Raw genomic sequence first — 26,543 nt, forward strand, 5'->3', positions numbered from 1 at the left:
ATTTCATTTAGTTGTTTTTCTGGGGTTTTATCTCGTTCCTTCATCTGGTACATAGCCCTCTGCCTTTTCATCTTGTCTATCTATCTGTGAATGTGGTTTTTGTTCCACAGGCTGCAGGATTGTAATTCTTCTTGCTTCTGCTGTCTGTCTTCTGGTGGATTAGGCTATCTAAGAGGCTTGTGCAGGTTTCCTGATGGGAAGGACTGGTGGCAAGTAGAGCTGGGTGTTGCTCTGGTGGGCAGAGCTCAGTAAAACTTTAATCTGCTTGACTGCTGATTAGTGGGGCTGGGTTCTCTCCCTGTTGGTTGTTTGGCCTGTGGGCTCTTTGGTGGGGCTAACGGCAGATTCTGGGAGGGCTCACGCCAAGGAGTACTTCCCAGAACTTCTGCTGCCAGTGTCGTTGTCTCCATGGTGAGCCACAGCCACCCCCCCCCCCCGCCTCTGCAGAAGACCCTCCAACACTAGCAGGTAGGTCTGGTTCAGTCTCCCCTGGGTTCACTGCTCCTACTTCTGGGTCCCATGCGCACACTGCTTTGTGTGTGCCTTCTAGAGTGGAGTCTCTGTTTCCCCCAGTCCTTTCCAAGTCCTGCAGTCAAATCCCTCTAGCCTTCAAAGTCTGATTCTCTTGAAATTCCTCCTCCCATTGCTGAACCCCCAGGTTGGGAAGCCTGATGTAGGGCTCCGAACCTTCACACTAGTGGGTGGACTTCTGTGGTATAAGTGTTCTCCAGTCTGTGCATCACCCACCCAGCAGTTATGGGATTTGATTTTGCTGTGATTGCACCCCTCCTACCATCTCATTGAGGCTTCTCCTTTGTCTTTGGATGTGGGGTATCTTTTTTGGTGAGTTCCAGTGTCTTCCTGTCAGTGATTTCCAGCAGCTAGTTGTGATTCTGGTGTTCTCACAAGAGGGAATGAAATCACGTCCTTCTACTCTGCCATCTTGGTTCAGGCTCCCCTTGTTTTTCTTAACAGATGCTAAAAGTTCAGGAAATCACAGAGACACCCTTTGGGAACTGTATACATGTCAATATAGGGAAGGGAGACCATTTTGGAGCTGCTGTTTTGGTATTTGCTTTCTACAAATGTATATACGCTAAATGTTTTTCTTGATCTTAAATCCCTCTTCCAGGATCCATATCTATATTTCCATCTGTCCTTTAAAGGCCCTTTGTCTTGACCTGCAGGTATTTCTAACATTTAATAGGCCCAGAACTAAACTCATTGCCCTCAGCTCCCAAACGTGCATTCTTGATTTCAGCTTTCTTGTTCCCTATCAACTGGCTCTTAAACAGTAAGAAATGCATTTTACATCATGACTCACAATGCACACATACATATGTACATGCACAGATATAACATGAAGAAAAGTTGAATAAAATGTTGCTTCATAAAAACAATATGCATCTTTACTGTGTCTGTGACCCTCTGACATCTTCTCTTGGATTTCATCTTTTGAAAAATGCTGATATGAACACTCTAAATGAAATTTACTGTCCTCCAGTGGGTCATGTGACCTGCAGTTTGTGACAACTTGAAAGAGAGATAAAATGCAGTCAGTCTTCATGCATTCAGTATCTGGCCCTAGCCTCCCATCCCATAACCCAGCCAACAATAAAGCCCACGAAACTTCACGCTGTTACCCAGACACACCATTCATTCGTTCCTTCATTCATTCAACATTTACTGTGTGCATGTTTGGTACCAGGCACATGGTAGGCGCTAGGGATCCAGAGATAAATGTCATGGTCTCTACTTGGAGGTCCATGGTCCGGTGGAGAGACAGATGAGTGATCTAACGCTTATGAGGCAGTGAGTGGTCCTATAATGGAAGTCTGCACAAAGCCTTCAAAGAACACAGAGATCATAGCAGGTAACTTGGACCAGAGTCCAGGAAGTCTTTCAGGAAAAGGTGACCCATGAAGCTAGAAACAGAGGTAGGAGTTAACCTGGCCAGTGGAGACAGGGCATTCCAGAAGAGGAAACCACCTTGGGAAGGCATGGGGTCAGGAGCATCATGACAACTTAAACAATGGAGTTTTTTGTTTTTGCAGTATGCGGGCTTCTCAGTGTTGTGGCCTCTCCCGTTGCGGAGCACAGGCTCTGGACACGCAGGCCCAGCGTCCATGGCTCACGGGCCCAGCCGCTCCGTGGCATGTGGGATCCTCCCGGACTGGGGCACGAACTCGTGTCCCGTACGTCGGCAGGCAGACTCCCAACCACCGTGCCACCAGGGAAGCCCGGAAAGCTCTTTTGATCGGAGAATGGCGAGGGATAAGCTCTGCGGGCAGGGTTGCTTTATAGGGCGGGGCAGCGGGGGGGGGGGGAAGAGGCGGAGCTCTCGAGGGGTGGGCGGGGCTGCACGGCTCAGGCTCCAGATCATCGTGGTGCTGGGCGCAGCCTCTCTGCACACAGCCCGCCACCGCCATCTTGAATCGCGTCATTCCATGCTCGGCGCTTCTGCGCACTGTCCCGAGCCGAGGTGTCGGCAGGGCGGTTCTGCACCAGGAACTTTGGGCCGAAGGGCTGGTGTGAGGCCTCTGCCCGTGGCTCCCGGTGAGCAAGTGAAACTAGACGAAGCGCCAAGGCGAAGAAAAAAGGTTAGACTTTATTTCATTACCTAGATACTATTTTTATTCCCTGGGAATTGTTAATGGGCTCTGCCGGTGACAGTTACATCTTTAGGGCACTTTACAGTTTACTGTTACATTTATTTTATTTTTATTTTTTTTTTGCGGTATGTGGGCGTCTCTCTGCTGTGGCCTCTCCTGTTGCGGAGCACAGGCTCCAGACGCGCAGGCTCAGCGGCCATGGCTCACGGGCCCAGCCGCTCCGTGGCACGTGGGATCTTCCCGGACCGGGGCACGAACCCGTGTCCCCTTCATCGGCAGGCAGACTCTCAACCACTGCGCCACCAGGGAAGCCCAAGATTATTTTAATATAGCCTTTCCTTATAACCAGAATACTCAGTTGTCCCTCCCCTTGGGCCCCCCCCCCACTTTCTTTACTTGGCCAACCATCACTCTGTGTTCCGTCTCCCACTGAAAGATCCTCTCCTTGGCAGCTTTTCCCCACCCCAGGTAGCCTCAAGCACACCCTGCTTTGGGCTCTTGCCCCCTTCTCACACTTCTGAGAGAGCTCTTCTTATGTCGAAGGCAGCTCATCACCGTCCCACTCCTCTGTCTCACCAGAGTAGGAGCGAGCGCCTCAAGGCAGAGCCCAGTCTCATCCTTCTGTCTTCTGTGATGAACACAGTAAATGTTAACTGAGTGCAGAGATGAACCAGCAAAGGGACAGGGAGACATACAAGCCACGGGCACAGGTTTAAGGCGAAGCAGCTTAAATGAACACATAGAGGACTTTTTTGCATATCACAGCATGTTGTTTCCAGACTGAGGGTGACCTCAGATATTAGAAGCCTGCTTATTTACAGATACGGGGACCACACTTTAAATGTTGAGGCACACATTTTACATGTTGAGATGTAATTATCTTCTGCACTGTTTTTTTGTTTTTTGGGGGTTTTTTTGCAAAAGATTATTTTTGACTTTTAGAGAGTACCTCTTTTTCCTTCTAACTTCAAAGTATCTTGGTAGTGGAATTTCTTAGTTATTAATACAAAGGAAAATCTGACATCAGAGGCAATACACACCCACTTTCCCTAGTGCACAAGTAGCCTATCCTCTCTAAGCATACATTTAACCCAAATTGCCTTTCCCAAAAAGACTTTTTACAGGAAGCAACATTGACTTCTAATTTTTCTTTTCCTTTGCCTACTTTGTTTCCTGTGCAAATGGCCTAGGAGTTGTTGACAGGAGAATAATTTGAGGTGTGGAATCTCATCAGTCAATGCTATAATAACTCAAAAAAAGTCTGATGTATTTTTTCTTTGCAGGTAATTTTTATGGGATGGCCATAGTATTTGATAATTACTTTGAAACAGAACACTGGATCTGGATGAGGATAGTGCCTTTGAAAAAGCTTTGTTAACATAAACATTGTAGAAACAGGTACAGTCAGGGTATCAATCATACTTTTACTAGGAGTGAGAGAACAAGTTTCACGTTCTGGCTGGACTTTTCATTGTTTATAAAACCTTAGAGGGTCTATTTCATACGTGATGGATTTGTCATGATCAAGATGTGATTTTGAGCTGAGAGTTTCTCCCTTTAGTTGCTAAAGTTTAATGCTGTCAAACCCCTTTGTCCTTCATGCAGAATTCAGTGGGAGCTCAAAAGAGGAGCATCCCCCAGATGAGCTGTGTGCTGCCCGCACACCTGACTGTCTCCCTCTCTTGAAATAATGATCAGAATTAGTGGAAAGAAAGGAGGACATGCCTTTTGCAGAGACACTGTTGTCACAGTTGTTTATGTCAGGCTTGTCTTTGTCTCTTTTCCTATCTTACCACTCTTAGAGCCCTCTCTCACCTAGCGCCTTGCATCCCCACCTAGCCCATCAATAGTGTGACCTTGTTTATGTAGATCTGCCTGTTAGTGTTAATTAGTGCTTGCAAGAACTGTATTGTCTGATCCCCTGAACACTGTGTTCACACCCAGTGTTTCAGTGAATTCCGTGTTTCAGTGAGGAACGTAATACATGTGTTTATTAACCCTGATTCGCCAGAGCAGGAAGCAGTGAGTGAGTCGCTTGCTGTATGTGTGCCCCGCCTTGCCTTCACAGCCCTGTACCCGCTAGGAAGTCTATGCATAAAGAGCCAGAGCTCTGTATTTCCTTATTGCCTAGTAGTATCTGCTAATCCTCAGAGATGAGTGAATAGGTGTCATTTCCCCCCATGATGTCTGCCATTCCTCCAGTTTTGCCAGCTTCTGGCTTTATCTCTTCCCCTTTCTAACTCATTTGACTGTCATATTGGTCCATCGTAGTCTGAGTTACAGCATTTGGCACTGACCCCCAGATCAGGGAATCCCTATGGAAAAAGTGGGTGGGCTGGATTCTCCTCCATTGCCGGCACCTCCTTGACCTGACCCCATTTTCTGTGGGTGCTTTGAATAGTATCTGATCCTTACATAGTGCTTACTGCATACCAGGTAGTATTCTCACACAGATGAAAAAGGTGCTCTTATCATCATCCCTAGTTTACAAAGGAGGAAATTGAAGCTCGAAGTCCCATGGCTAGTAAGTAGGGGATCAGAGGAGTCTGTCTCCATGATCTGGGCTCTTAAACCTTTCATCTCCACTGTTCTCCATCAGTGATTTACCATGATCATTGAGTATAATAGCAATAGATGATGGAACTGAAAATTCGAATAAAGTGTGCTCGTTATACGTGAATCGGAATTGCCTTTTAATGCCTTTGACCAGATCAAACATTGCGGGGATAGAAAAGTAGATGCGGAAAGAAGCTGGAAGTATGGATAGAGAGAGACAGTGTAGGGAGAACAGTATTTGGGGATGAGGAAACTATATATCATGTGACTAGAGATGTTAACTCTAACAAATAGTATGGCCAGTGAAGAATGTGGGCATCCCAAGCTGTCTGTTCTGCTTCTTTGAAACATTCTGATGCCCAGACAGAGGATGTGGGGGAAGAAATGACAGAATTCTTAGAACTGTTAAATGATGACACGTCTGATACTAGAGTGAAGGATAAAAGCTCATGAAAGAATCATGAGGGACACATACATACTTTATTCAGTTCCATGAAGATGACAGCTCATTCTTTGAGTCGTAAGGCTGCTTACTAAGTTTGGAGTTGATAAAATGCAGCAGATTTAACTTGTCTTACCGCATTCAGCTGCGTTTGTTAAAACACAGACATTCAACTTGGGTGGCTCTTTAGCTGGGTTTGTTTTACTGAAATAAAATCCCTGGCCCACGATAATGGGAAAAAAAATCCAGAGTTTCATCATATGCAGTGTACTGTTTTCTGCACTGGAGAATCTTGAGTGCTTTGGAAATAATAAGTCTGTTTCCACAATTTCCTGCTCTCCACTAGGTTCTTGGAACGCCAAATGAGGACACGTGGCCTGGAGTTCATTCTTTACCACATTTTAAGCCAGGTATGTTTCACTAATTACAAATGACTAAGTGCTTCTGCTATGAAAAGGGTGAATATATAAATATTCCCCCTCGAGCTAATATATTACCTGGGAAAATTCTGGTTACTTTTGCCATTGTGTATTCAACCTCTTATTGGAGTTGTCCTTTGGTTTTCACAGTTTATTTGTTGGCAAAGATAGACTGAATGACAACCCTCGTGAGAGTTTTTCACCCTATGTTCTTCGTTTGATTTGACTGGCTAATCTTGAAGTAACCTTTCATTTCATCATCAGTTAGACTAGCATCCATGTCTATAAAGACAAACTTTAAATCAAGCTACTGTAATCCATCTGTGTGACTTCTAGTAATAATACTAGGGAAAGTATTACATTGTAAAAAGGAAAAATCATATTTTTATCTATTTTTTAAAACTCTAGTAATACATGATCAATTAATTTGAGTTTAAACATATAAAATGTTCTGTATGTTCAACATTCCATCTTTTTTAATGTTAAATATTTAAACCCCTAAACCAGAAAATCTGAGGGAAAATGCAGAACTTTTATATAAAATAAGTTGTCACTTTTTTCTTACCAGTAGGTGGCAGTCAAGAAACTTTCAGTTTTAATAATTATGCTTAATGGAAGAAGAATCTCAAAATGGGCTATTTAATTTTTATAGGAGGGATGAAAGGTTTGGAATTTAATAAAAATTAGTGGAATGAATTATTGTAAAATAATCTTTTTGTTTTTTCTTCTTGTTTACAAAACATGGATTATAAAATGCAAACCTACCATTAAATTACTGAAACGGATTTTATGGAAGATCTAATAGTCCATTATTTTATGAGGGAAAAGAGCTATGAATAATTACTGTTACAGGATCCAAGTATATTCTTTTTCTCTCCTTCCTCTCTTTTGGGGGACCATCAGGAATAAGTTATCAATCCCAAAGAATGACTGAGTTTAGAAACTATTGTTACTCTTAATATTTTTCTTCTGAAAGTACACCATGTGCTGAGAATTCTTTTATTTTCTTTGGCTGCCCCAAGGACCCTTTGCACTTTTACTGAAAATTCTAAATAACTTCTGTGTTATGAAAGACTATAGATACTTAATTTAAGATGGATTTTTTTTCTTTTTCTTTTTTTTTAACTAAACAAGAAGCATCCTCTAAGTGCTCTCACTAATGGATTTTAAGTGAGAACACAGCTCTTTATAAACGTTCCAGGTGTGGGTTCATAAAGAAGCCTAACTTCCTCATGTTAATATCTAAAATCTTAAGTCCTAGGGAAATAAAGCAGAGGAGAATATGAAAAGGGTGTAAATGAATAAAGTTGATGCAGAAAGGAACAATTAAGATAGTCATTTGGCCCACCAAGTTTCTAGAGGAGAAAACATGGAGTATTTGGTTTATTTTGGTGTGAATAGAATTTATCTTAATAAGCAACACACAAAAGCATTTTTTAAATGTGTCTGGAAAGTACTATGATGTAATGCAAATTGAACTAACAGATTGGGAACTTCATGAGATCAGAGGCTGTGACTAGTATGTATTTTGGTTCAATGAATGTCTGCTGCTCTGAATTTTATTGAATGTTTAAAACACATTATTTATGTGACTCTTCTGGTAGGCATATATAAATTAGGGGGTGTGTGTGTGTGTGTGTATATATATATATATATATATATATATAAGTTATTAATATTATGTACAAGTGCAACCACAGACACATAATATATAAAAGGTAATGGGGGTCCAAAGGAATAACGTGTTTAGATGAATGTAAGGCATGGGTACTGACTAGCAAAAAAGATACTCCAGGCAGTGCTTGGTGCTTGTGGATGAGAGTAGATGTGGTAAATGCTTCCTGAGTTGCCCTGAGAGGAGTCAAGGAGAGACAAGATAATAGACTGAGGCAAAGGGAGCAAATCTACGAGCCTTTTCATGCAGCACTTAAGCAGACCCATCAGGGGAGTGCTGGGGAAGAAGATACACATTCCCAGAGGAGAAAATATTAGTGCCAGGGTCCACCTGTCCCACCCCACTTTCCACCTCCTTATTCTACCCCCAAAGAGTGCCTTAGAAAGTCTGAGGGAAAAGAAGAAAGTCTGAGCCATGAGGACATACTTTTTTTGCTTTGCTTGATAGACTTCTTTTTTTAAGAGCAGTTTTAGGTTCATAGCAAAACTGAGCAGAAGGTGCAGAGATTTCCCATACATCCCCTGCCCTGACACATGTGCAGCCTCCCCCCCTTATCAACATCCGCCACCAGAGTGGTACATTTGTTACAGTTTGATGAACTTAAGCTGACACATCATTATCACCCGAAGTCCATAGTTTACATTAGGATTCGTTCTTGGTGTTGCACATTCTATGGTCTGTACAAAGTATAATGACATTTATCCACCATTACAGTATCACACAGAGTAGTATCACTGCCCTAAAAATCCTCTGTGTTCTGCCTGTTTATCCCTCCCTCTTCTCTAAGCCCTGGCAACCACTAATCTTTTTACTGTCTCCATAGTTTTGCCTTTTCCAGAATGTCATATAATTGGAATCATCTGAAAGGATGTTGCCTTTTCAGATTGGCTTCCTTCATTTACTAATATGCATTTAAGGTTCCTCCAGGTCTTTTCATGGCTTGATAGCTCATTTCTTTTTACCACTGAATAATATTCCATTGTCTGGATGCGCCACTGTTTATGTATCCATTCACGTACTGAAGGACATCTTGATTGTTCCAGGTTTGGGCATTTATGGATAAAAATGCTCTAAACATCACTGGCAGTGGGTTTCAACTCTTTTGGGTAAATACCAAGGAGTGTGATTGATAGATGGGAAAAATTATACTTTGTCCAATTTTTGAGTAGATAATAAATTTAAGCAATTCAAAGTATCAAACCATATAAAAAAGGAGCACAGTACTAAGCCTCCCCACCCTGTCTGCCACCTGCCTACTTCCCCAGAACGATTGCCCCAACCACAGGCCCCCACTTATTAGTTTCTGTTATGTTTCTTTCCTTTATGTAAATGTAATAAATTATGAATATATATTTTCATAGTTCCATATTAAAAAGTTCCATTTTGGGTCTTGCTTTTCTCATTAATGCATCCTGTAGGTCCTCTCATGTCACTGTATAGAGGAGGCCAGTGTGGCTTCCCTCTTTTCCTGCAGCCACATTGTTTTACATTGTATGGATTTAACCTGTCCCTACTTATGGACATTTGGGTTGTTTCCAGTGTTTTTGCCATTATAAATATTATAACCCGTATACACACACATAAATAGGCGCATCACATCTGTACAAGTATATCTGAAGGATAAATTACCAGAAGTAGGGTTGAAGAATTAATAAGTATACAGTGACCCTTGAACAGCACGGGTTGAGCTGTATGGATCCATCATACGTGGACTTTTTTCATTAATACCCACTACAGTACTCCATGGCGGTTGATTGAATCAGGGATGTGGAACCACAGATACCAAGTACAGACTATAAATTATAGGCAGATTTTCGACTGCAGAAGAGTCAACGCCCCTACCTCCTGTGTTGTTCAGGGGTACACTGTATACAATTATACTTTTGAACACTTCTGTCAAATTGTTGTCCAAAAGGATGGTACCAGTTGGCTCTGTTACCAGCAATACATGAGAACGCTTCTTCTCCACTCCACGCTTCTTCTCCACTCCAAACTTTTCAATTTTGCCTGTTAGGTGACAAAAAAAATCTTAATATAATTTAAATTTACATGCTTCTTTTATGACGAGGCTGAGCATCTTTTCATATGTTTCAGGATCACTTGTATTTCCTTTTCTGTGAGCAACTAATATCTTTTGCCAGTTTACAGTAGAGTTACGTGTCATTTGTCATATTCTTACTAATTTCTAGGGGTTCTTTATATATTAGAGAAAGTATCATTTTTCTATAAACAAGTTTTGCTTCTCTGGAATTTTAAAAAATGACTCTAATTTTTAAGGAATTTTGAAAGTAATCCTCACTCTCATATCTTACTAGTCTTGTTTAACTTGTTTTGCCTCAAGAGAAAAAAATTCTGTGTTGGCTTAGAACAATTGTTAAGATTTTAAAAGAACAACTAGATAACAACTGGGATTGATTCTTTAGAATTTAGCCTGTGTGTGTCCTCTTCTGCACTTATATTTATGCTAACACAAAATTCCTTAACTTCAGCTTATTCCCATAGCAACCAGGCAGCTGGGACAGGCCACAGCTGCATAAAATAAATAAATATATGTGTAACACACACATGCGCACGTACACACACACGTGTGTGTTACATATAATAAGAAATCTAACCTTGGGAGCTGCCACTTCCCCATCATTTACTTCTATTTAAATTTCTCTCAAAAGAAGTGGGAAATGGGTCTGTGTCTTCTTTGAACCTGATTGCCTTCTCACTTCTTTTTCCTCACCCTCAGTTTCTGTGGTTTATGGTCTCAAAATTAGGGGTCTCTCCCTCTCTCCCTCTCCCCCTCTCTAGTCCCTCTCTGTCCTTCCTTCCCCCTCTTTCCCCCTTCTCCCCACCTCTCATACTAGAGTGTCTCCTTCTATCTCTATCCTCAGGATGCTTGCTGTGGGCCAGCCTCGGAGGTGAAAGGTGACACCGTGGTATTCTTAGCACTTCAGTAATTCTGTCACCTTCGATGAGATTCATCACAGGCCAAACCCCATTCTCTATCAAAAAGTAAGAGTCTACTGCAAAATTACTACATTTTCCCTTTCACTTGTTTCATGACTCACTACTGGGATGCTTTTGCTTAATGCCCTCTGCTCCATTTCCTTCTGGGATGGGAAGAGCCTTCCCTGTGTGACTCCCAGGACCACTTTGCCCTGCCTGCTTTGCCCTCGGCTACTTTATGTCAACAGAGGCCACATGGCTCATACACCTCTGGTGAAGTGGTGCTTGGAATTCTTTGTTATAAGACAGACTTAGCTTTAATATTTTTTAAAAACACATCTTGGGTATGTATTGGAGGGGTTGTTTGGGATTTGTAGAATTGTGGTAGCCCCAGATCAGGGCAGAATATAGGTAGGCATTTGAGGTTCTCCAGACTAGTAGAATCAGGGTGAGGGACTGAGAATTCTGAGAAGATTTTGCAGTTTCCTACTGTCAAGGAAAACCGTTGGGCTGCTTGAGCTGGGAGTAAGAGCGGTGTTTCGGTTGTGCGGTAACTATTTAAGCAAATTGAACATTAGAGCCGGAAGAAGTTCCAGGGGGCATATAGCCCTGCTCAGTCCTTTGTAAGGCTAGGAACCTGAGGTCAGAGATGTTAAAGGACTTCCCCAAAGTCAGTGTCAGAGATGAAAGTAGATCCCAGGAGGTCTCCCTGGGTTTCAGTTCAGTGCCCTTTTTTTGCAGCATGAATCATGGATGATCATGCTACTGCATCTGTATTACAATTTCTCGTTGACCTTCTTCTAATGAACAGTTTACTGACAATTAGTCTATCAAGAAAGTAGCAAAAAAGTAGGAAGGATCTGAGCTCTGTACTTAGTAAAACATGGACCCATAAACATCACTTTGTATGAAATACTTTGGCCCCAAAATAACATGTGGAGTCCATGTATGAAACTTTTTTCATCTCTTAAATGCTTCCAACAAAAGGGGCATTCAACAACTATTTAATGACCAGTTGTTATTCAGGAGTTCAGAAAGGGAAGGCACTGTAAAATTCAGGGAGAGAAAAATGTTGCTAGACAGGAAGCAATTAAAAGTAATGAAATTTAGACTGAAATAATTCTATTTTTCCCAAATCAAGCAAGGGAACAGAGTATTTCTAAAGTGATTATATTATTCTGAAGAGAAAGTTATCTAATCCAAAAAGCAGTTTGATTAAGGAAAGTTTGTTAAAGTCAGAATTTCTAGCAACAAATTTGCCGTTGGAGGCAAATTGCAAAAAGGGAGTATTTTAAACATTCTGTGCCCCAAACTAAGCTCACAGACACACTGATCTTGAAGGCAACATATAAATATGGACGTAGTTGTACTCAGACTCTGTAATGAGGTAAAAAACTTCTCCTCAATTCCAGCTATTCACAGGCCTAACTGAGGCCCCCAAACTAAGTAGATTCAGACTTCTTAATTCCAGAGGGAAGATGTAAATTTTTTCAGAATACCATGATGGGACTTCCCTGGTGGCACAGTGGTTAAGAATCCACCTGACAATGCAGGGGACACGGGCTCGAGCCCTGGTCCAGGAAGATCTCACATGCTGCGGAGCAACTAAGCCCATGCGCCACAACTACTGAGCCTGCGCTCTAGGGCCCGTGAGCCACAACTACTGAACCCACGAGCCACAACTACTGAACCCATGTGCCACAACTGCTGAAGCCCACGTGCCCTAGAGCCCATGCTCCACAACAAGAGAAGCCACCGCAATGAGAAGCCCACACACCACAACTAAGAGTAGCCCCCGCTTGCCGCAGCTAGAGAAAGTCCACGCACAGCAACAAAGACCCAACGCAGCCAAAAGAATTAAAAAAAAAATTTTTTTAATTAAAAAGAAACAGAATACCATGATGATAACACCTTACGTTTTATGTTGTATTTTATTATTTACAAAGCATTTCAACATATTATCTCAGTTGGTATTTAGAATAACTCCTGAGTTATTATAATGTTATTGTTCTAATACTGTTATCCCAATTTATGGACAAGGAAACTGGGAGACTGAGGCTTGGAGAGATTGTGTGGCTTGTCCAAGGCCACATCTGCAGTATGTAGCGGAGCCCAAACGCAAACCCAGGCCTGCAGTCCCTGGCCTGCCATTCTTACGGATGCCTGCCAGTCTCTTTAAGAGAGCTTCCCCGTCTGCAAACATAGGAGTATGATGAGGGAGAATTGTCAGCCTCTTCTCAGCCCTGCCTGGTGGCATCTTGGAAAAGATCTCTATATATCTTCTTGTAGGTACCAGAACCCACCCTCCACCTGCTAAATATGGGTATCTTCTTTAAAACTTGTGCTTCCAATAAATTGTCCACTCCAAACACCGTCTGTGGGTGTTTAGTTTTAAATGTACAGTCCTTGGTACATTTTATGGGAATTGCCCAGTTCCATGATTTGCACACCAGAGGAGATCTGAACCTGTAGCCTTTGTTCACACTCTGGACTTCCCCTAGTCTGTTAGAAGGTGATGGAAAAACTGCAGAAGCAGTAGAAATTGTTTGGTGGGATATTCAGTGCAGGGCAGTTGAGAGGAGGGTGGTTTTGTGCCATGATGTTGCCCTGCACAGACCACGCCTGCTGTCAGGAGACACCTGTGGACATGCAGGGCCATCTTCCTTCCTCTTCCAGAAGCATCCCGTCTGCTCCCTCCAGCTCATGGAACTCCTATGGACGTTAAATGAGATAATGCATTTTTACGTCCTCTTCATTACTTTTTACATACTTATACTTTACCTATTTTTAAGAAGATTTGAGCTGGCTGTGTAATTGGTATAAAAGTGCTTTTAAACTGTTAGGGGCATGTAACATACAAAGTAATATTTTGTACCATTTATACTGTGTCCTCTGCCCGGTGTTTTCTTTCCCACTTTATGCTTTACCTCAAGAATCTTTTTATATGTCTTTTTTTTTTTTTGAGCGATTGATAGCAAATGTAACGGTCATGGGTAACATCTGAATGTACAAGGGTATAACTATGTGACGGTTATAAAAATCGACTTGAAAAATTAATCTGCAAATATATGGCCCTTATCTCAGATTTTATTGCTAAAAACCTTATGGGTCTGCCTGTCCCAAGGCTCAGGATATTTAGAGCTCTCTCCCTCAAGCATCAACCACCACCTTCTTCAACTCTGCCGTTCTTCATCCTACCAGTAAATACCACTCCGGTCACATAGTGAAAAAGCCAGTTAATTAGTAAATTTATAAAATAAGTGAACTTTATAGAGCAGAGGAAGTTAAAACAACATTAAGTGTGACAAGAAGGTCAGGCTGTCTTGACTTTCATACTTTCTGATTGTGGCAATCATGCTGGGGGTCACTGCTGGCTGAGAGCAGGGGAGAAAATGCTGGAGTTGAGTGGCCACGTTTCAAGCAGCAGGAACCATGCGCCAGATACTCTCATGAGCTCAGATTCTTAATAAGTACTCGCTAGGTGGCAGGCAGCATTGTAGATGCTGAAGACACAGTCGTGAACAAAGCAGATAAACCCGTTGCTTATGGGGCTTCCGTGCTAGAGGGGAGACAAATAGTAGACAAATTACAAATCAGTGTGGCTGGAGAAGCTGACCACGGACAGAGCAGCAGGGGTGGGTCACTGAACGTCAAGGTGAAGAGCTAGGATTTTATTTGAAGTGCGAAAGGAATCAATGGAGGGTTTTTGAGCGGGGGAGGAAATTGATGTTTTGTTTGCAAAGGGACCTACTGTCTACAAAAAGTCACAGACCTATTTCAGAGATGGTAAGGGGCTTCATCTCAAGTGTGAACTCCTCTTGATTGGTAGTTTCTGCCCACAGCTCTGGGCTGAGAATGGTCTGTAATAGCAAGTCCTGGCTCAGTGGAAATTATTCTCACACCAGTTAACAGTGATGCCATAGACATGGGGCATAGGTTTTTCCCAACAGGTCCATAACCGACCAAGGATTTGATATGCAAAAAGTCATACATATAGCCAACACTATAAAATAAAAATTTTAAATGGCCAAAAATCATGATAATTACTGAAAAATGTAAAATAATAATTCAGCTCTTCCCCAGTGGGCAGACCTATGGGGGGAGATATCTTTATAAATTGTAGAAATTCATTTCAGTGCAAAGCAGGGACTATCTGTACTGACTTTCTCTGTATCTGCTTGAAGAATTTCCCCTTTATTTTCACTAGAGGGCATCACAAATGATGGAGACTAACAGTGTCCAGAAAATGCCAGAGAAAATGTAGTGAGATTAAATTTTCAAAGAGAAATGAAGTTCTTCTGATTGCAGCTTTATTGAAAACAAAAGCAAAAACAAAAAAATCCTTAGGTATACTGGTTTCATTACTTCTACTCTTGCAATTTTGAAAAATTCAGTTTGGGAGTTATCCACACCTCATCGCGCCAAAGTTGATATAGAATGCCAGTCACCAAACAAACACTTCTTCAGTAATTATGCTCCCTCCCACCCCAAGAGGATTAAAATCCTTGTATAGTGTCCAATTTGTGTGATTTGGTTACAATCATATCTAAGAAAAGAATTAGAGTTTCAACCTATGAGTGGAAATCAGCATAAATGAAGATACAGATCATTTTCAAGGTACTGAAAGAACTGTTACCAAAGAGCTTGGGTAACCCAGCTTTTTGGTAACAAGTGATAAACCGGGAATAGAGTCCTGATTCAGCCTCTGCCACTAGCCTGGATCATGGGCTCGTCAACTCAACCTTTCTAACCTTAGCTTAGTCATTTGTAGAATGAAGTGGTCAGACTACCTGATTGCTCACATTTCCCCTAGAAGGTGCTGAGTGCTGTCTTCCTGATCTCTTTCTCCCTGTGGAGAGTTTGGATGGAGGGATGGGTCGGGATGCATGGAGAGTGAGACACAAAATCATTCTTCTCCTTTCTTTTCTGGGAGCCGTAAAGATTCAGTCTCATTTGTGAATAGTACACTTTAGACTGTGATAAATGCCTAACTGATTAAACTTTACTTCTCTAAAGAAAAACATCTTACCGAAAGAGAAGTGTTCCATGACTTTTAGGTTGAGAAAGGTGTGGTTGGTTTGAAGACCTCAGCTGGGAATATGCGCTCACAAACCCATTTGTATGTCTGTTGGAAAAACCAAATGCCATAGGAAGTAAGAACGTTTAACGTACAGAGTAGACGTTTGTTTCTAGAAGTTGCTCAGAGATTGCTCATTTTAAAACACACACCGTTGGTAATCGAAGGATGATTTGCTGCAGCCAGGGCAGGGCAGGATGCTGCAGTCTCCTATTTTCAGGACTGAAGATGGCTACTCAGCATTTTAAGGAAACCCCTCTGGGTGACAGCAACAGGGCAGTGAGATTCTGTTACATGTTAGCATGTCACGTCAGAGCCTCTCGCTGGTAACGCTGGAGGTGTGTGAAATCACAGCCGTTATATATATGAGGGACAGCAAGAGTTTTAAAGCTGTGAATTACAGTTGTGCAGACATACATCTTATTTCTAAAATGCCTGTTTGGATCCCTATGCTTTTTTGGAATTGACATATCTAAAATCCCCATATTTTGGAACAAGTCTAGCCCTCTCTGTTTGGGATAAACTGTCGTCTACTGTGCATGAATTCTGCTTTACTCTGGTCTGAGAACCATAGATGGTTTAAATCCACCTTTTCTATGTCTTGGTCAGAATATCAGCTGAAATGTTGACTGCTGGCTTGGTTTTCCTTATAACCATAAGAAAGTCACATTTGCATAAAAATTCTTGTGAATACTTGTAAATAGATTTTCTTCCATTGCTGGCCCCTTAGTATTGGATCCCATGATTCATTGTAGGCTACAGATGACCTTGTACGTTTTGTGCACTGCTGGGTCCACAGTGCCTGGCAAACAGGCACACAAGAAATATTTGTAGAATGAGTGAGAGAATGAATGAATACTCATGTCTTCTAACCTTAAAAGATTGAAGGCTATTATCTGTTACATAAACAAGTAACTAAAGTGATTGTTGGAAGCATCACCAGAGTGATTCGTGACTGTGTTTATTGTTCATCCTCATAAACGACCGGACTCTTTTCCCTCCACTGAAGCAATCCTGAGAAAGGCTTCAGGTTCAACACCTCCACCAGATGATAGTCTGGTCACAGCTCTTGACTTAAGTCATTACTACTTTCTTACAAACTCAGGAGAAAAGAGTAAATGCATTTGTTAAAATGCAAAATAATCCTAAAGAATTTAAATAGTGAGTAGTTGAATATATAGTTTAGAGGTGTTCATTATAAAATAATCAAACATTTACTGTGGCATTTTGGACATTACTCTTTCTTTTAATTTATTTTTTGGCTGTGTTGGGTCTTCGTTGCTGTGCGTGGGCTTTCTCTAGTTGTGGCAAGCCAGGGCTACTCTTCGCTGCAGTGCACGCGCTTCTCACTGTGGTGGCTTTTCTTGTTGCAAAGCACAAGAGAAGCTCTAGGCGCATGGGCTTCAGTAGCTGAGGCACTTAGGCTCAGTAGTTGTGGCTCATGGGCTTAGTTGCTCCACGGCATGTGGGATCTTCCCAGACCAGGGCTGGAACCCATGTCCCTGCATTGGCAGGCGGGTTCTTAACCACTGCACCACCAGGGAAGTCCCTGGACATTACTCATTTTTGTATTGACTTATAGTTATTCCATGATATTATTTAAAAATCAGATGCTATTAAATCCATTTGTAAAAGATGTACTAAAGTTTGAGACTTTTAAAAAAATTTTTATTAGAGTATAGTTGCTTTACAAGTTTGAGACTTTTAAAGATCTTGTCTCTGTTGCCACCCCTCCTTTCCATGCACCCCTCCCCCCTAAAAAAAGAAAGAAAAGTGTTCTTACAAATCCTGCTTTAGCCTTTCAAGTCCTTTGAACATATTGGGTTAGGCAAAAAGTTCGTTTGTTTTTTTCCGTAAGATGTTACAGAAAAACCCGAACGAACTTTTTGGCCAATCCAGTACTTGGGGGTTTTAATTGATTGCTTGATTTGACTACTTACTCATATGTTTCCTTGTTATTGACGTTAAAAACACAGCAGTATCTTATAAGATCCAAAAAACATTGGTGAGAAGGGGATAAGGGTATTAAAAATTAAAGTTACTTTCCTAGAGTATACAGTACATATATATAAGCAAATGAGTAAATTCCAATTTAGGTTTTATCTGTTTTCACACTGCCTCAAGCCATTTCAGGTTTAGCTCTTTTAAGCTAGGAAACTTTAGAATATATAGCATTGTTCTGCAGTGTTTTCCTGTGGAATCTCAACGAATTGCTGTGTATAAGCATGGCAGTTCGAGCAAAACCCTTCCAGCCTCTGTCCCCTGCCCCACCATGTTACAGAGTTAGTGATTTCTTCTTCTCTACCAGCTATCCTCCCTGGCCGCCCACTGTGTGCGACCATCCTCTGCAGTGTCCCTGCAATAAGAGGAGAAGGGGAAAATCAGCCTGCAGGTTTAAACTAATTGCACTTCTGTTATGCTGTGAGTTAGTCTATGCTTTAAATCACGGCATTCTAAACTTCTAGTTTAAACATAATTGGAAAGAGAAAGCTGAAATTAAAATAGTGACAAAATAAACCTAACTGGAGGAGAACAGTATAAAACACTCCTAATCAAATACTCGAATAATCTGTTAAAATTATTCATAAGCAGTTGACTATTTTATTAAATACACCTGTTACTGTTTTGGGGCACTAATTTAAGCACCTTTTTGTTTCCAAAACTTACCTAGTGAAATTAGGTTGCTTACATTCTAATGGAACATTGCTTTTACTCATGATGGAAATCGTTTTAAAAATAGAATTTAAAAAATCTAATTATAAACGTTACGCATGCTCATTGCAGAAAATGTTAGAAATGGCTCCATTTGAAATTGTGTACTTGGACAGTTAAGATCTGAAAGATGTTGTATACAAGAGATCAGGTCCTGTGTGTTACTGGAGCCAGCTTCAGATATTTGAGTTTATCCTGTCTTCATTTGGAAAAGAAAACAGATGGGGTTAGTGGCTCTGCCTCTGTGCTTCCAGGGGACTGCGTCCATATCCACATTGTAGCATTTTCACCCCGTGTTGGTAATTCTGTATTTACATTTCTGGGCCACTGAACTGTAACCGGGACGTCCTCATTTTTGTGTGCCCATCGCCCAGTGCAGTGCCTGGCATACAAGCAGGTGCCCAGGTGACATGTGCTAAAAGAATTAAGAGTTTATGTGAGTAGTGACAGAAGGTAAAGGTAGGAAGACTTTGTTCTTCCTTATTTTTTCTATTTTCATATGGCATGTTTCTCTATCAATTTTGGCTCTTTTATGCGTAGCTAAAACTGACATATTGTATTTCTGAAAAAAAAATTTCTATTAGCATATCCTGTCAAGCTCTAAATAGAGGCAATTCTTAGAACTCATATTTATGTGCAGTCATTAATTGCTAAGAATAATAATTTACTTGTAAATTCAAGATTGTATTAATTTTATCTGTAATGGAATTCTTGTTCTTTCCTGAAATCATAGCAAATTATTAAAATTGCTTTGTGGGGAGTACAAAGTTAAGGAGATCAAATTTGTTTTACAAGGACATTTGATGTAATTATTTTTAAAATATATCTTGCTTTTTATACCAGACTTTTAGATAAAAATAATTTCTTAAACCTCTATAAAAAACTATTCTTCCCATTTCTCCTTTCTTTGTCAGTTAATTCTCAAACCTAGAATATGCCTTTACATTTCTGTTCTACACCAACTGACTGAATTATGTTGGGTCTTATATAATGCAATCTAGTAGAGAATAAATTCAAATGTTAGGCATTCTTTTGAAACAAATAAATACATAATTGTTGGTGAGCACTTTTGCCTGTAGCTGTAGAACAATGGATATTTGTAATCAGGCCTGCTCTTCAGCTAATGTACACTATTTCCCCTGGTAGTATACTCTCCAAACAGAAGCCAGAGTGATCCTTAAAAAAAAAAATTCTAAATCATATCTTAAAGGCCACAAAGTCTGTGTGAGCCGGTCTTCTGCCCATCTCTCCTGGGCTGTCTGTCTGCTCCAGACACCCCATCCTCCAGGCTCACTCTAGCCCTGCACATGCCCTACTGGAATGAGAGCTCCCTACAGGCAGGAAGGTCTTCTGTTTGGTTCTTTCTCTGTATCTTCAGCTCCAAGAGGTGTACCTGGCTCACAGTAGTTGCTCAGTAAATAGTTGAATGAATGAATCATTGCAGAGATTTCTTTTGAATAAACTTTGTAATTAGAGATAGGAACCTGAGTGTGTTCTTAAATTTCTTTTTGTTCTTTTTATCTAATGGTATTCTTATACGTGAAACATACCATAACAAAAGCAATATAAATCACTTTCTTTTCTTTAAAAGCTTATAAATCAAAGCAGACAACACTAACAAAAGGCACCAACTAATACTAAGAAGAATTAAGCCTATTAAGTATTAAATGATTAAGAAGAAATGAGATCAATATGAAAAGGAGATCATTTAATTTTACTGGAGGATGTACACACAAATCCTTTCTAAATGGAAAGACACAACATATTGTTATGTACAAAGATTTTATATCAGCCTTTTCGGATAAATATACATTTTAATGAAACTCCAACCAGATTTCCAGTAGGAACTTTGTTTATTGTGTTGGTTGACTTTTATTTGCAACTCATGTTCCTTCATCACCCAACCTGAAGTGTCCCTCTCACACTAGTCACTCAACATCATACCTCCGTGTTTTATTTTGCTAGAACACTGTCTTGTCCCTCAGCTTTATTGAGTTATAATTGACATAAAGCACTGTGTAAGTCTAAGTTGTACAGCACAGTGATTTTATATGTGTATATATTACAAAATGATTGCCACGATAAGTTTAGTTAACACATCCATTACTTCACATAGTTTCAATTTTTTTTTTTTTTTTTGAGTGAGAACTTTTAAAATCTACTCTCTTGGCAACTTGCAAATATTCAGTGCAGTATTGTTAATTATAGTCACCATGCTTTACATTACATCCCCAGAACTTATTCATCTTATTACTGGCAGTTTGTACCCTTTGACTACTTTCACCTATTGCCCCACCTCCAACCCTATGCCCCACCTCTGGCAACCACTTCTGTTGCCTGTCCTCTGCTTCTATGAGTTTAAGTATTCTTTAGATTCCACCTAGAAGAGAGACCATACAGTATCTGTCTTTCTCTGTCTGATTTATTTCTCTTAGCATAATGCCCTCAGGGTCCATCCATGTTGTGGCAAAATTTCCTTCCTTTCTATGGCTGAGTAACATTCTGGTGTGTACATGCTCCACATCTTCTTTATCCATTCATCCATCAGGGGACACTTAGGTTGCTTCCATGTCTTGGCTATTGTAAATAATGCTGTAGTGAACATAGGGGTGCAGAAATCTCTTTAGTTCCCTTCAGATATGTACCAAATTGCTGGGTCATGTGGTAATTCTATTTTTACTTTTTTTGAGAAAACTCCATACTCTTTTCCATAATGACTGTACCAGTTTAAGTTCCCACCAGCAGCGCCCAAGGGTTCCCTTTTCTCCTCATTCTCACAAGCACTTGTTATCTCATCCCTTCAATAACAGCCATTCTGACAGGTGTGAGATGATATCTTATTGTGGTTTTGATTTGCATTTCCCTGATGATTAGTGAGATCAAGCACCTTTTCATGTACTTGGACATGTGAATATCTTCCTTGGAAAAATGTCTCTTCAGGTCCTTTGCCCATTTTTTAATTGGATTATTTGTTCTCTTGCTAATGAGTTATATGAGTCCCTTCTGTATTTTAGATATTAGCCATTTTTCAGATATGTGGTTTGCAAATATTTTCTCCCATTCTGTACCTTGCCTGTTCATTTTGTTTATTGTTTCTTTTGCTGTGCAGAAGCTTTTTAGATTGATGTAGTTCCACTTATTTATTTTTGCTCTTGTTGCCTGTGTTTTGGGTGTTGTATCCATAAAATCATTATGAAGACGAAAGTCAAAGAGATTTTTCCTGGTTTTCTTCTGTGGTTTCAGGTCTTACGTAAGTCTTTAATCCTCTTCCAGGTTTTGTGAGTGATAGAGGTCCAGTTTCATTCTTTTGCATGTGAGTATCATTATTTTCCCAGCACCATTTATTAAAGAGTCTATCTTTTCTCCACTGAGTATTTTGGTTCTCTTGTCAAACGTTGACCATATATATGCATGAGTTTATTTCTGGGCTCTCAATTCTGTTCCATTAGTCTATGTGTCTGTTTTTATGCCAGTATCATACTGGCATATATATGTACCGTAGTATGTATATTACTATAGCTTTGTGATATAGTTTGAAATCAGGAAGTGTAATACCTCCAACTTCATTCTTCTTATTATTGCCTTGGCTATTCAGGGTCTTTTGTGGTTCCATATGAATTTTATGATTGCTTTTTTCTGTTTCTGTAAAAAAATAAATGCCATTGGAATCTTGATAGGGATTGAGTTAAATCTATAGATGCCTTTGGGTAGTATGAACATTTTACCAATGTATTAATTCTTCCAGTGATGAGTATGGACTATCTTTCCACTTATTTGTGTCTTCTTCAATTTCTTTCATCAATGTCTTACAGTTTTCAGTGTACAGATCTTTTACCTACTTTGCTGAACTTATTCCTAGGTATTTTATATTTTTTGATGCTATTGTAAATAGGATTGTTTATTTCCTTTTCAGATTAATCGTTATTAGTATATAGAAATGCAACCGATTTTTGTATATTGAATTTATGTCCTGCAACTTCCCTGAATTTGTTGATTAGGTCTAACAAGTTTTTGGTGGAGTCTTTATTAAGATCTTCTATATATAAAAAAATCATGTCTGCAAACAGCAACAGTTTTACTTTTTCATTTCCAATTAAGATGTGTTTTTTTTTGTTTGGTTGGTTGGGGTTTGGGTTTTTTTTGTTTATTTCTTGCTTGATTGTTCTGACTAGGACTTCCAGTGGTGTGTTGAACAGGAATGGTGAGAGTAGCCACCTTGTCTTTTCCACTAAGAGTTCTGCCTTTCACCATCCAGTATGGTGTTAGCTGTGGGCTTGTCATATATGGACTTTATTGTGTTGAGGTATGTTCCATCTATACCCAAAATATTGAGAGTTTATATCATGAATGGATGTTGAATTTTGTCAAATGTTTTTTCTGCATCTATTGAGATGATCATGTGATTTTTATCTTTCATTCTGTTAACATAATGTATCACATTTATTGATTTGCATATATTGAACCATCCTTGCATCCCAGGGATGCATAATATAAAAGAGACATTATTTTTTTATTGCTGGTGGGAAAATGAAAAGTAATCTGTCAGCAGCTATTAAAATGTGAAATATGCATACCATTTGCCAGGCAGTTCTATATTGGGGAATCTATTTGACAGAAAAGAAAGCATCAGTATATAGACATAGATGTGCAAGGATTATTTATTGAAAAATTGTTTTTAAGAAAAAAAGGGGCTGGAAACTGCCTAAATTTTCATCAGTAGGAGAATGGTCCAATAATTTATGTACTTCTACCCTATGGAATATTACACAGATTTAAAACAATTGTTACATATTATTTTATTCGAAGGACTATTCACTATATATTATTAGATGCCTAAAAAATTTCAGAGAAAGTTTATTGTACAATGCATTTAAAAATTAAAATAGTATATATATATATATTTGTATATATGGATAGATTTGTATTTATAAACATAAATATGTGGAAAGAGACATACCAAGCCATTAACAATTGCTGTATCATCAGGAGTGAAAAATGGGGAGCAGGAGAAGAGATTATTAATGTATATTCTATGCCACTTTATTGTCTAACTTGGTAAAACAAACATGTTGTGTTTTCATTTTAAAAATATAAAGATTGTTCAATGGTAAATGTAAGTATACACTACAGGACGTTGGTGGTTTGGCTTTGAGTATGCGTAAATGCCATATAGTATAAGCAAGGAGAACCAGCACTACTGTGTTTGGTCAGAGATGTCTTCATAGAAAAAACAGCAGGTTTCACTGGACCAATGTGGCAATATTCTTCTATAAATCTACCTACAGTTTGCATATTTGAAATTTGCATTTCTTTTTTCAACCCATTTAAAACTTAGTTATTCTCAGAAATAATTACTAGGAAACCAAATTATGAAACAAATCACCCTAGACAAAAGAAAACAATGCTTCATTGTTTAAAATGTTTAGCTCTTCCTGTTTTACTCTTTTGTTTAATCTAAGGTGAAGACATAGCATGTCTAGCATAGCTATGGCTAAATCGAGCAGTAGCTTTTTAAAAGTTTTTTTTTTATCATACTGGCAATATAGACTTTTGAAACAAAGATTGTTTATCATTTTTCTTTTTCATTTCAGAACGCTTTACCCTGTACAGCTCTAAAAACCTCAGACAAGCATGGAATAAGTAAGTTTTTTTATACAGCTTATACTCGTTCTCTTTTTCTCTCTCTTAATTTTTAAAACTCTCTTGATAAATTTGTCATGACATTCTTTCATTTGTTCACCCAGTTGTCTATTCATCCATTCGTTTAACCATTAAACAGTTATTAAGCCCTAACTGTGTACAGCCCCCATGTTCCACCTGAGCCAACACTCTGTGAATTTGGGTTCCCAGAGTTGTTAATCCTGAAATTCACTGTGCTCACTCTTCTTCTAACTAGATTCCAAGAAATGTTTTAGCATCAGCAAAATAGCATTTCTTAAGTACAATATATCAACTGACTTTCTAATCTAAATAATGTTGGTGACAACCTTTGAGCGAGATAAAACTGATCTTTCAAATGTTTTTAGTTTACCTATTTTTCCCCTGAGCCTTATTGGGAAGCTAAGCACACGTATCACTTGGAATACATGGACTCTGTTTATTTAATCTCTCATCTGACCTTGTTGAAATAGCTTTATTTATTGGTTTCTAAATTTGATGACATCTGAAGATCTGGGTGTCTCAAGTTATTCAGGGGTCTTTTATAGCAAGCCAAACTGCTAGTAAATCATTGAAAGTTGGGAAGCAGAGTAATTGAGTCACTCTGACTGTATCACATTTCAAGCATTATATTAGAGAAAAGGTAACTAGATCTGCTTTGATTAAGTAAACTATAATTTGTCATAACAAAATTTTGTCTATGGGGAACTTAGTGTTATTGTCTCCCTTTTTACCGTTATGACATGTTTAATTTTAGATGCCATCAATTATGGAACAAATAAGAAAAACTTTTTTTTTTTTTTTTGGCTGTACGCGGTCCTCTCATTGTTGTGGCCTTTCCCGTTGCGGAGCACAGGCTCCGGACGCACAGGCTCCGTGGCTGTGGCTCACGGGCATAGCCGCTCTGCGGCATGTGGGATCTTCCTGGACCGGGGCACGAACCCGTGTCCCCTGCATCGGCAGGCGGACTCTCAACCACTGCTCCACCAGGGAAGCCTAAGAAAAACTTTTGATAATAAAAATGCCTTTAATCAATGCTGTCAGTAGGTAACAGCAGATAGCTTACTGTGAGGAGCTCATGGAATGAATACATTAAAATCTTCCATGGATTATTTGAAAGATTTGGCAGTTTATTTTGATTAAATTCATACTAAGAAGAACACACCAGTATAATTATTTTTGTCTAACACAAGACTTCGTATTTTCCATTTGAAGGGTCAGTTCTTAATATCTAGAATCTCCCACAGGAAGCACGCCCTCGGCTGGGAGGGAACATTCTCTATGTGTTCCTCACCCTTTTATCCTCCTTCACCCTAACTTCACTGATCAGTGGTAACACATTTTAATTAAGTGCTTTCATATACCAGGTAATATATACATATAACAGTTCCTGTCTTCGTTAAATGATCAAACACATTTCTCACAATTGCTCAAAAAGTTTTGTGCCACTAACCACTTTATGAAACAATTCTTGACAAAGCCATTGAATCTCTAACCCTTTCTCTGAAGTAACAGGAAAATCTGGCAAATCCACGCAGAGTGACGTTTGTGGAGAATAGTCTCCAATTTAGCTAACCCTCTTGTTTCCTTCCTTCAGAGGGACAGGACTAGAATGATGTCCAAATCACCCAGAAAAATAAATGGCAATTTTTATCCACTTAGAGTAGTCTACAAAAGACAGGATGGGGGAGGGGGAGGTCTGTAGACGATGCTGAGTGATAGTTCATCCACTGTCCCCTTGTGGATGTGACCCCAACAGCATTTACACCTGGCCCACTCCAGCTGTTCATTTTCGCAACTTGTATTCAGCACCTGTCATCTGTATGCCCAGACGAATGGCCTTTCTTGTTCAAACATTGGAAGTGACTGGTGGGATGCCTCTCAGAGAAGATGCTTTTGTCCATTTACATTACTCTATATCAGGAGAAACTAGGTTATCTCATGTCTTTCAAAAAAAAAAGACAACTGAAGTAGTATTCAAGCTTTACGTTGCTTTGCTTCATTCTGACCACCTAAGACCTGATGCTTTCCTTTCTGTGAGAGGTACTGTTCGTGTCACAACAGAAGTAGTTAACTTCATTGACAAAAATCAGGCTGTGTGATCCTCTGGTGTTGCTGCTTTAGAAATTTTAAAAGCTGTGTGCATTGTGCTCCATCTCTGAATTTTCTTAAAAGATGCTAGGTTCAGTAAATACGCTTTTACTTTTGAGGGCAGATAGTTCTTCAGAATATGATTTTTCACAAAATAAGAACACGGTTTCTCTTTAAGATATCACTTCAGAGATATTTATTATTTGCATTTTCCGTGAACATAGGATTTATATTTTTTCTACCAAAAACAAGGTAAAATACTGAAGGAAATATTACATTTTAATGTAAAGTCTTTTAAATCCATTGATAGAATTGTAGTTAATATCTTTCTTTTAATTTCTACCATCACATATGCTTTTTAAAA

The 26,543-nt window shown here is 39.6% G+C and overlaps 1 protein-coding gene across 1 annotated transcript in view; it reads left to right on the top strand.

The window, feature by feature from the left end:
* Positions 1–26,543, top strand: part of CDK14 (cyclin dependent kinase 14) — a 583,384-nt gene that overhangs the window by 444,560 nt on the left and 112,281 nt on the right. The window contains exons 11-12 of the mRNA XM_082661962.1: positions 5,957–6,020; positions 24,022–24,070. Of these exons, the coding sequence (XP_082518088.1) occupies positions 5,957–6,020; positions 24,022–24,070 (113 nt within the window). The remainder of the gene's footprint in view (positions 1–5,956; positions 6,021–24,021; positions 24,071–26,543) is intronic.

The sequence above is a fragment of the Grampus griseus genome (genome assembly GCF_964374135.1).
Source record: "Grampus griseus genome assembly, chromosome: 9".
Classification (NCBI taxonomy): domain Eukaryota; kingdom Metazoa; phylum Chordata; class Mammalia; order Artiodactyla; family Delphinidae; genus Grampus; species Grampus griseus.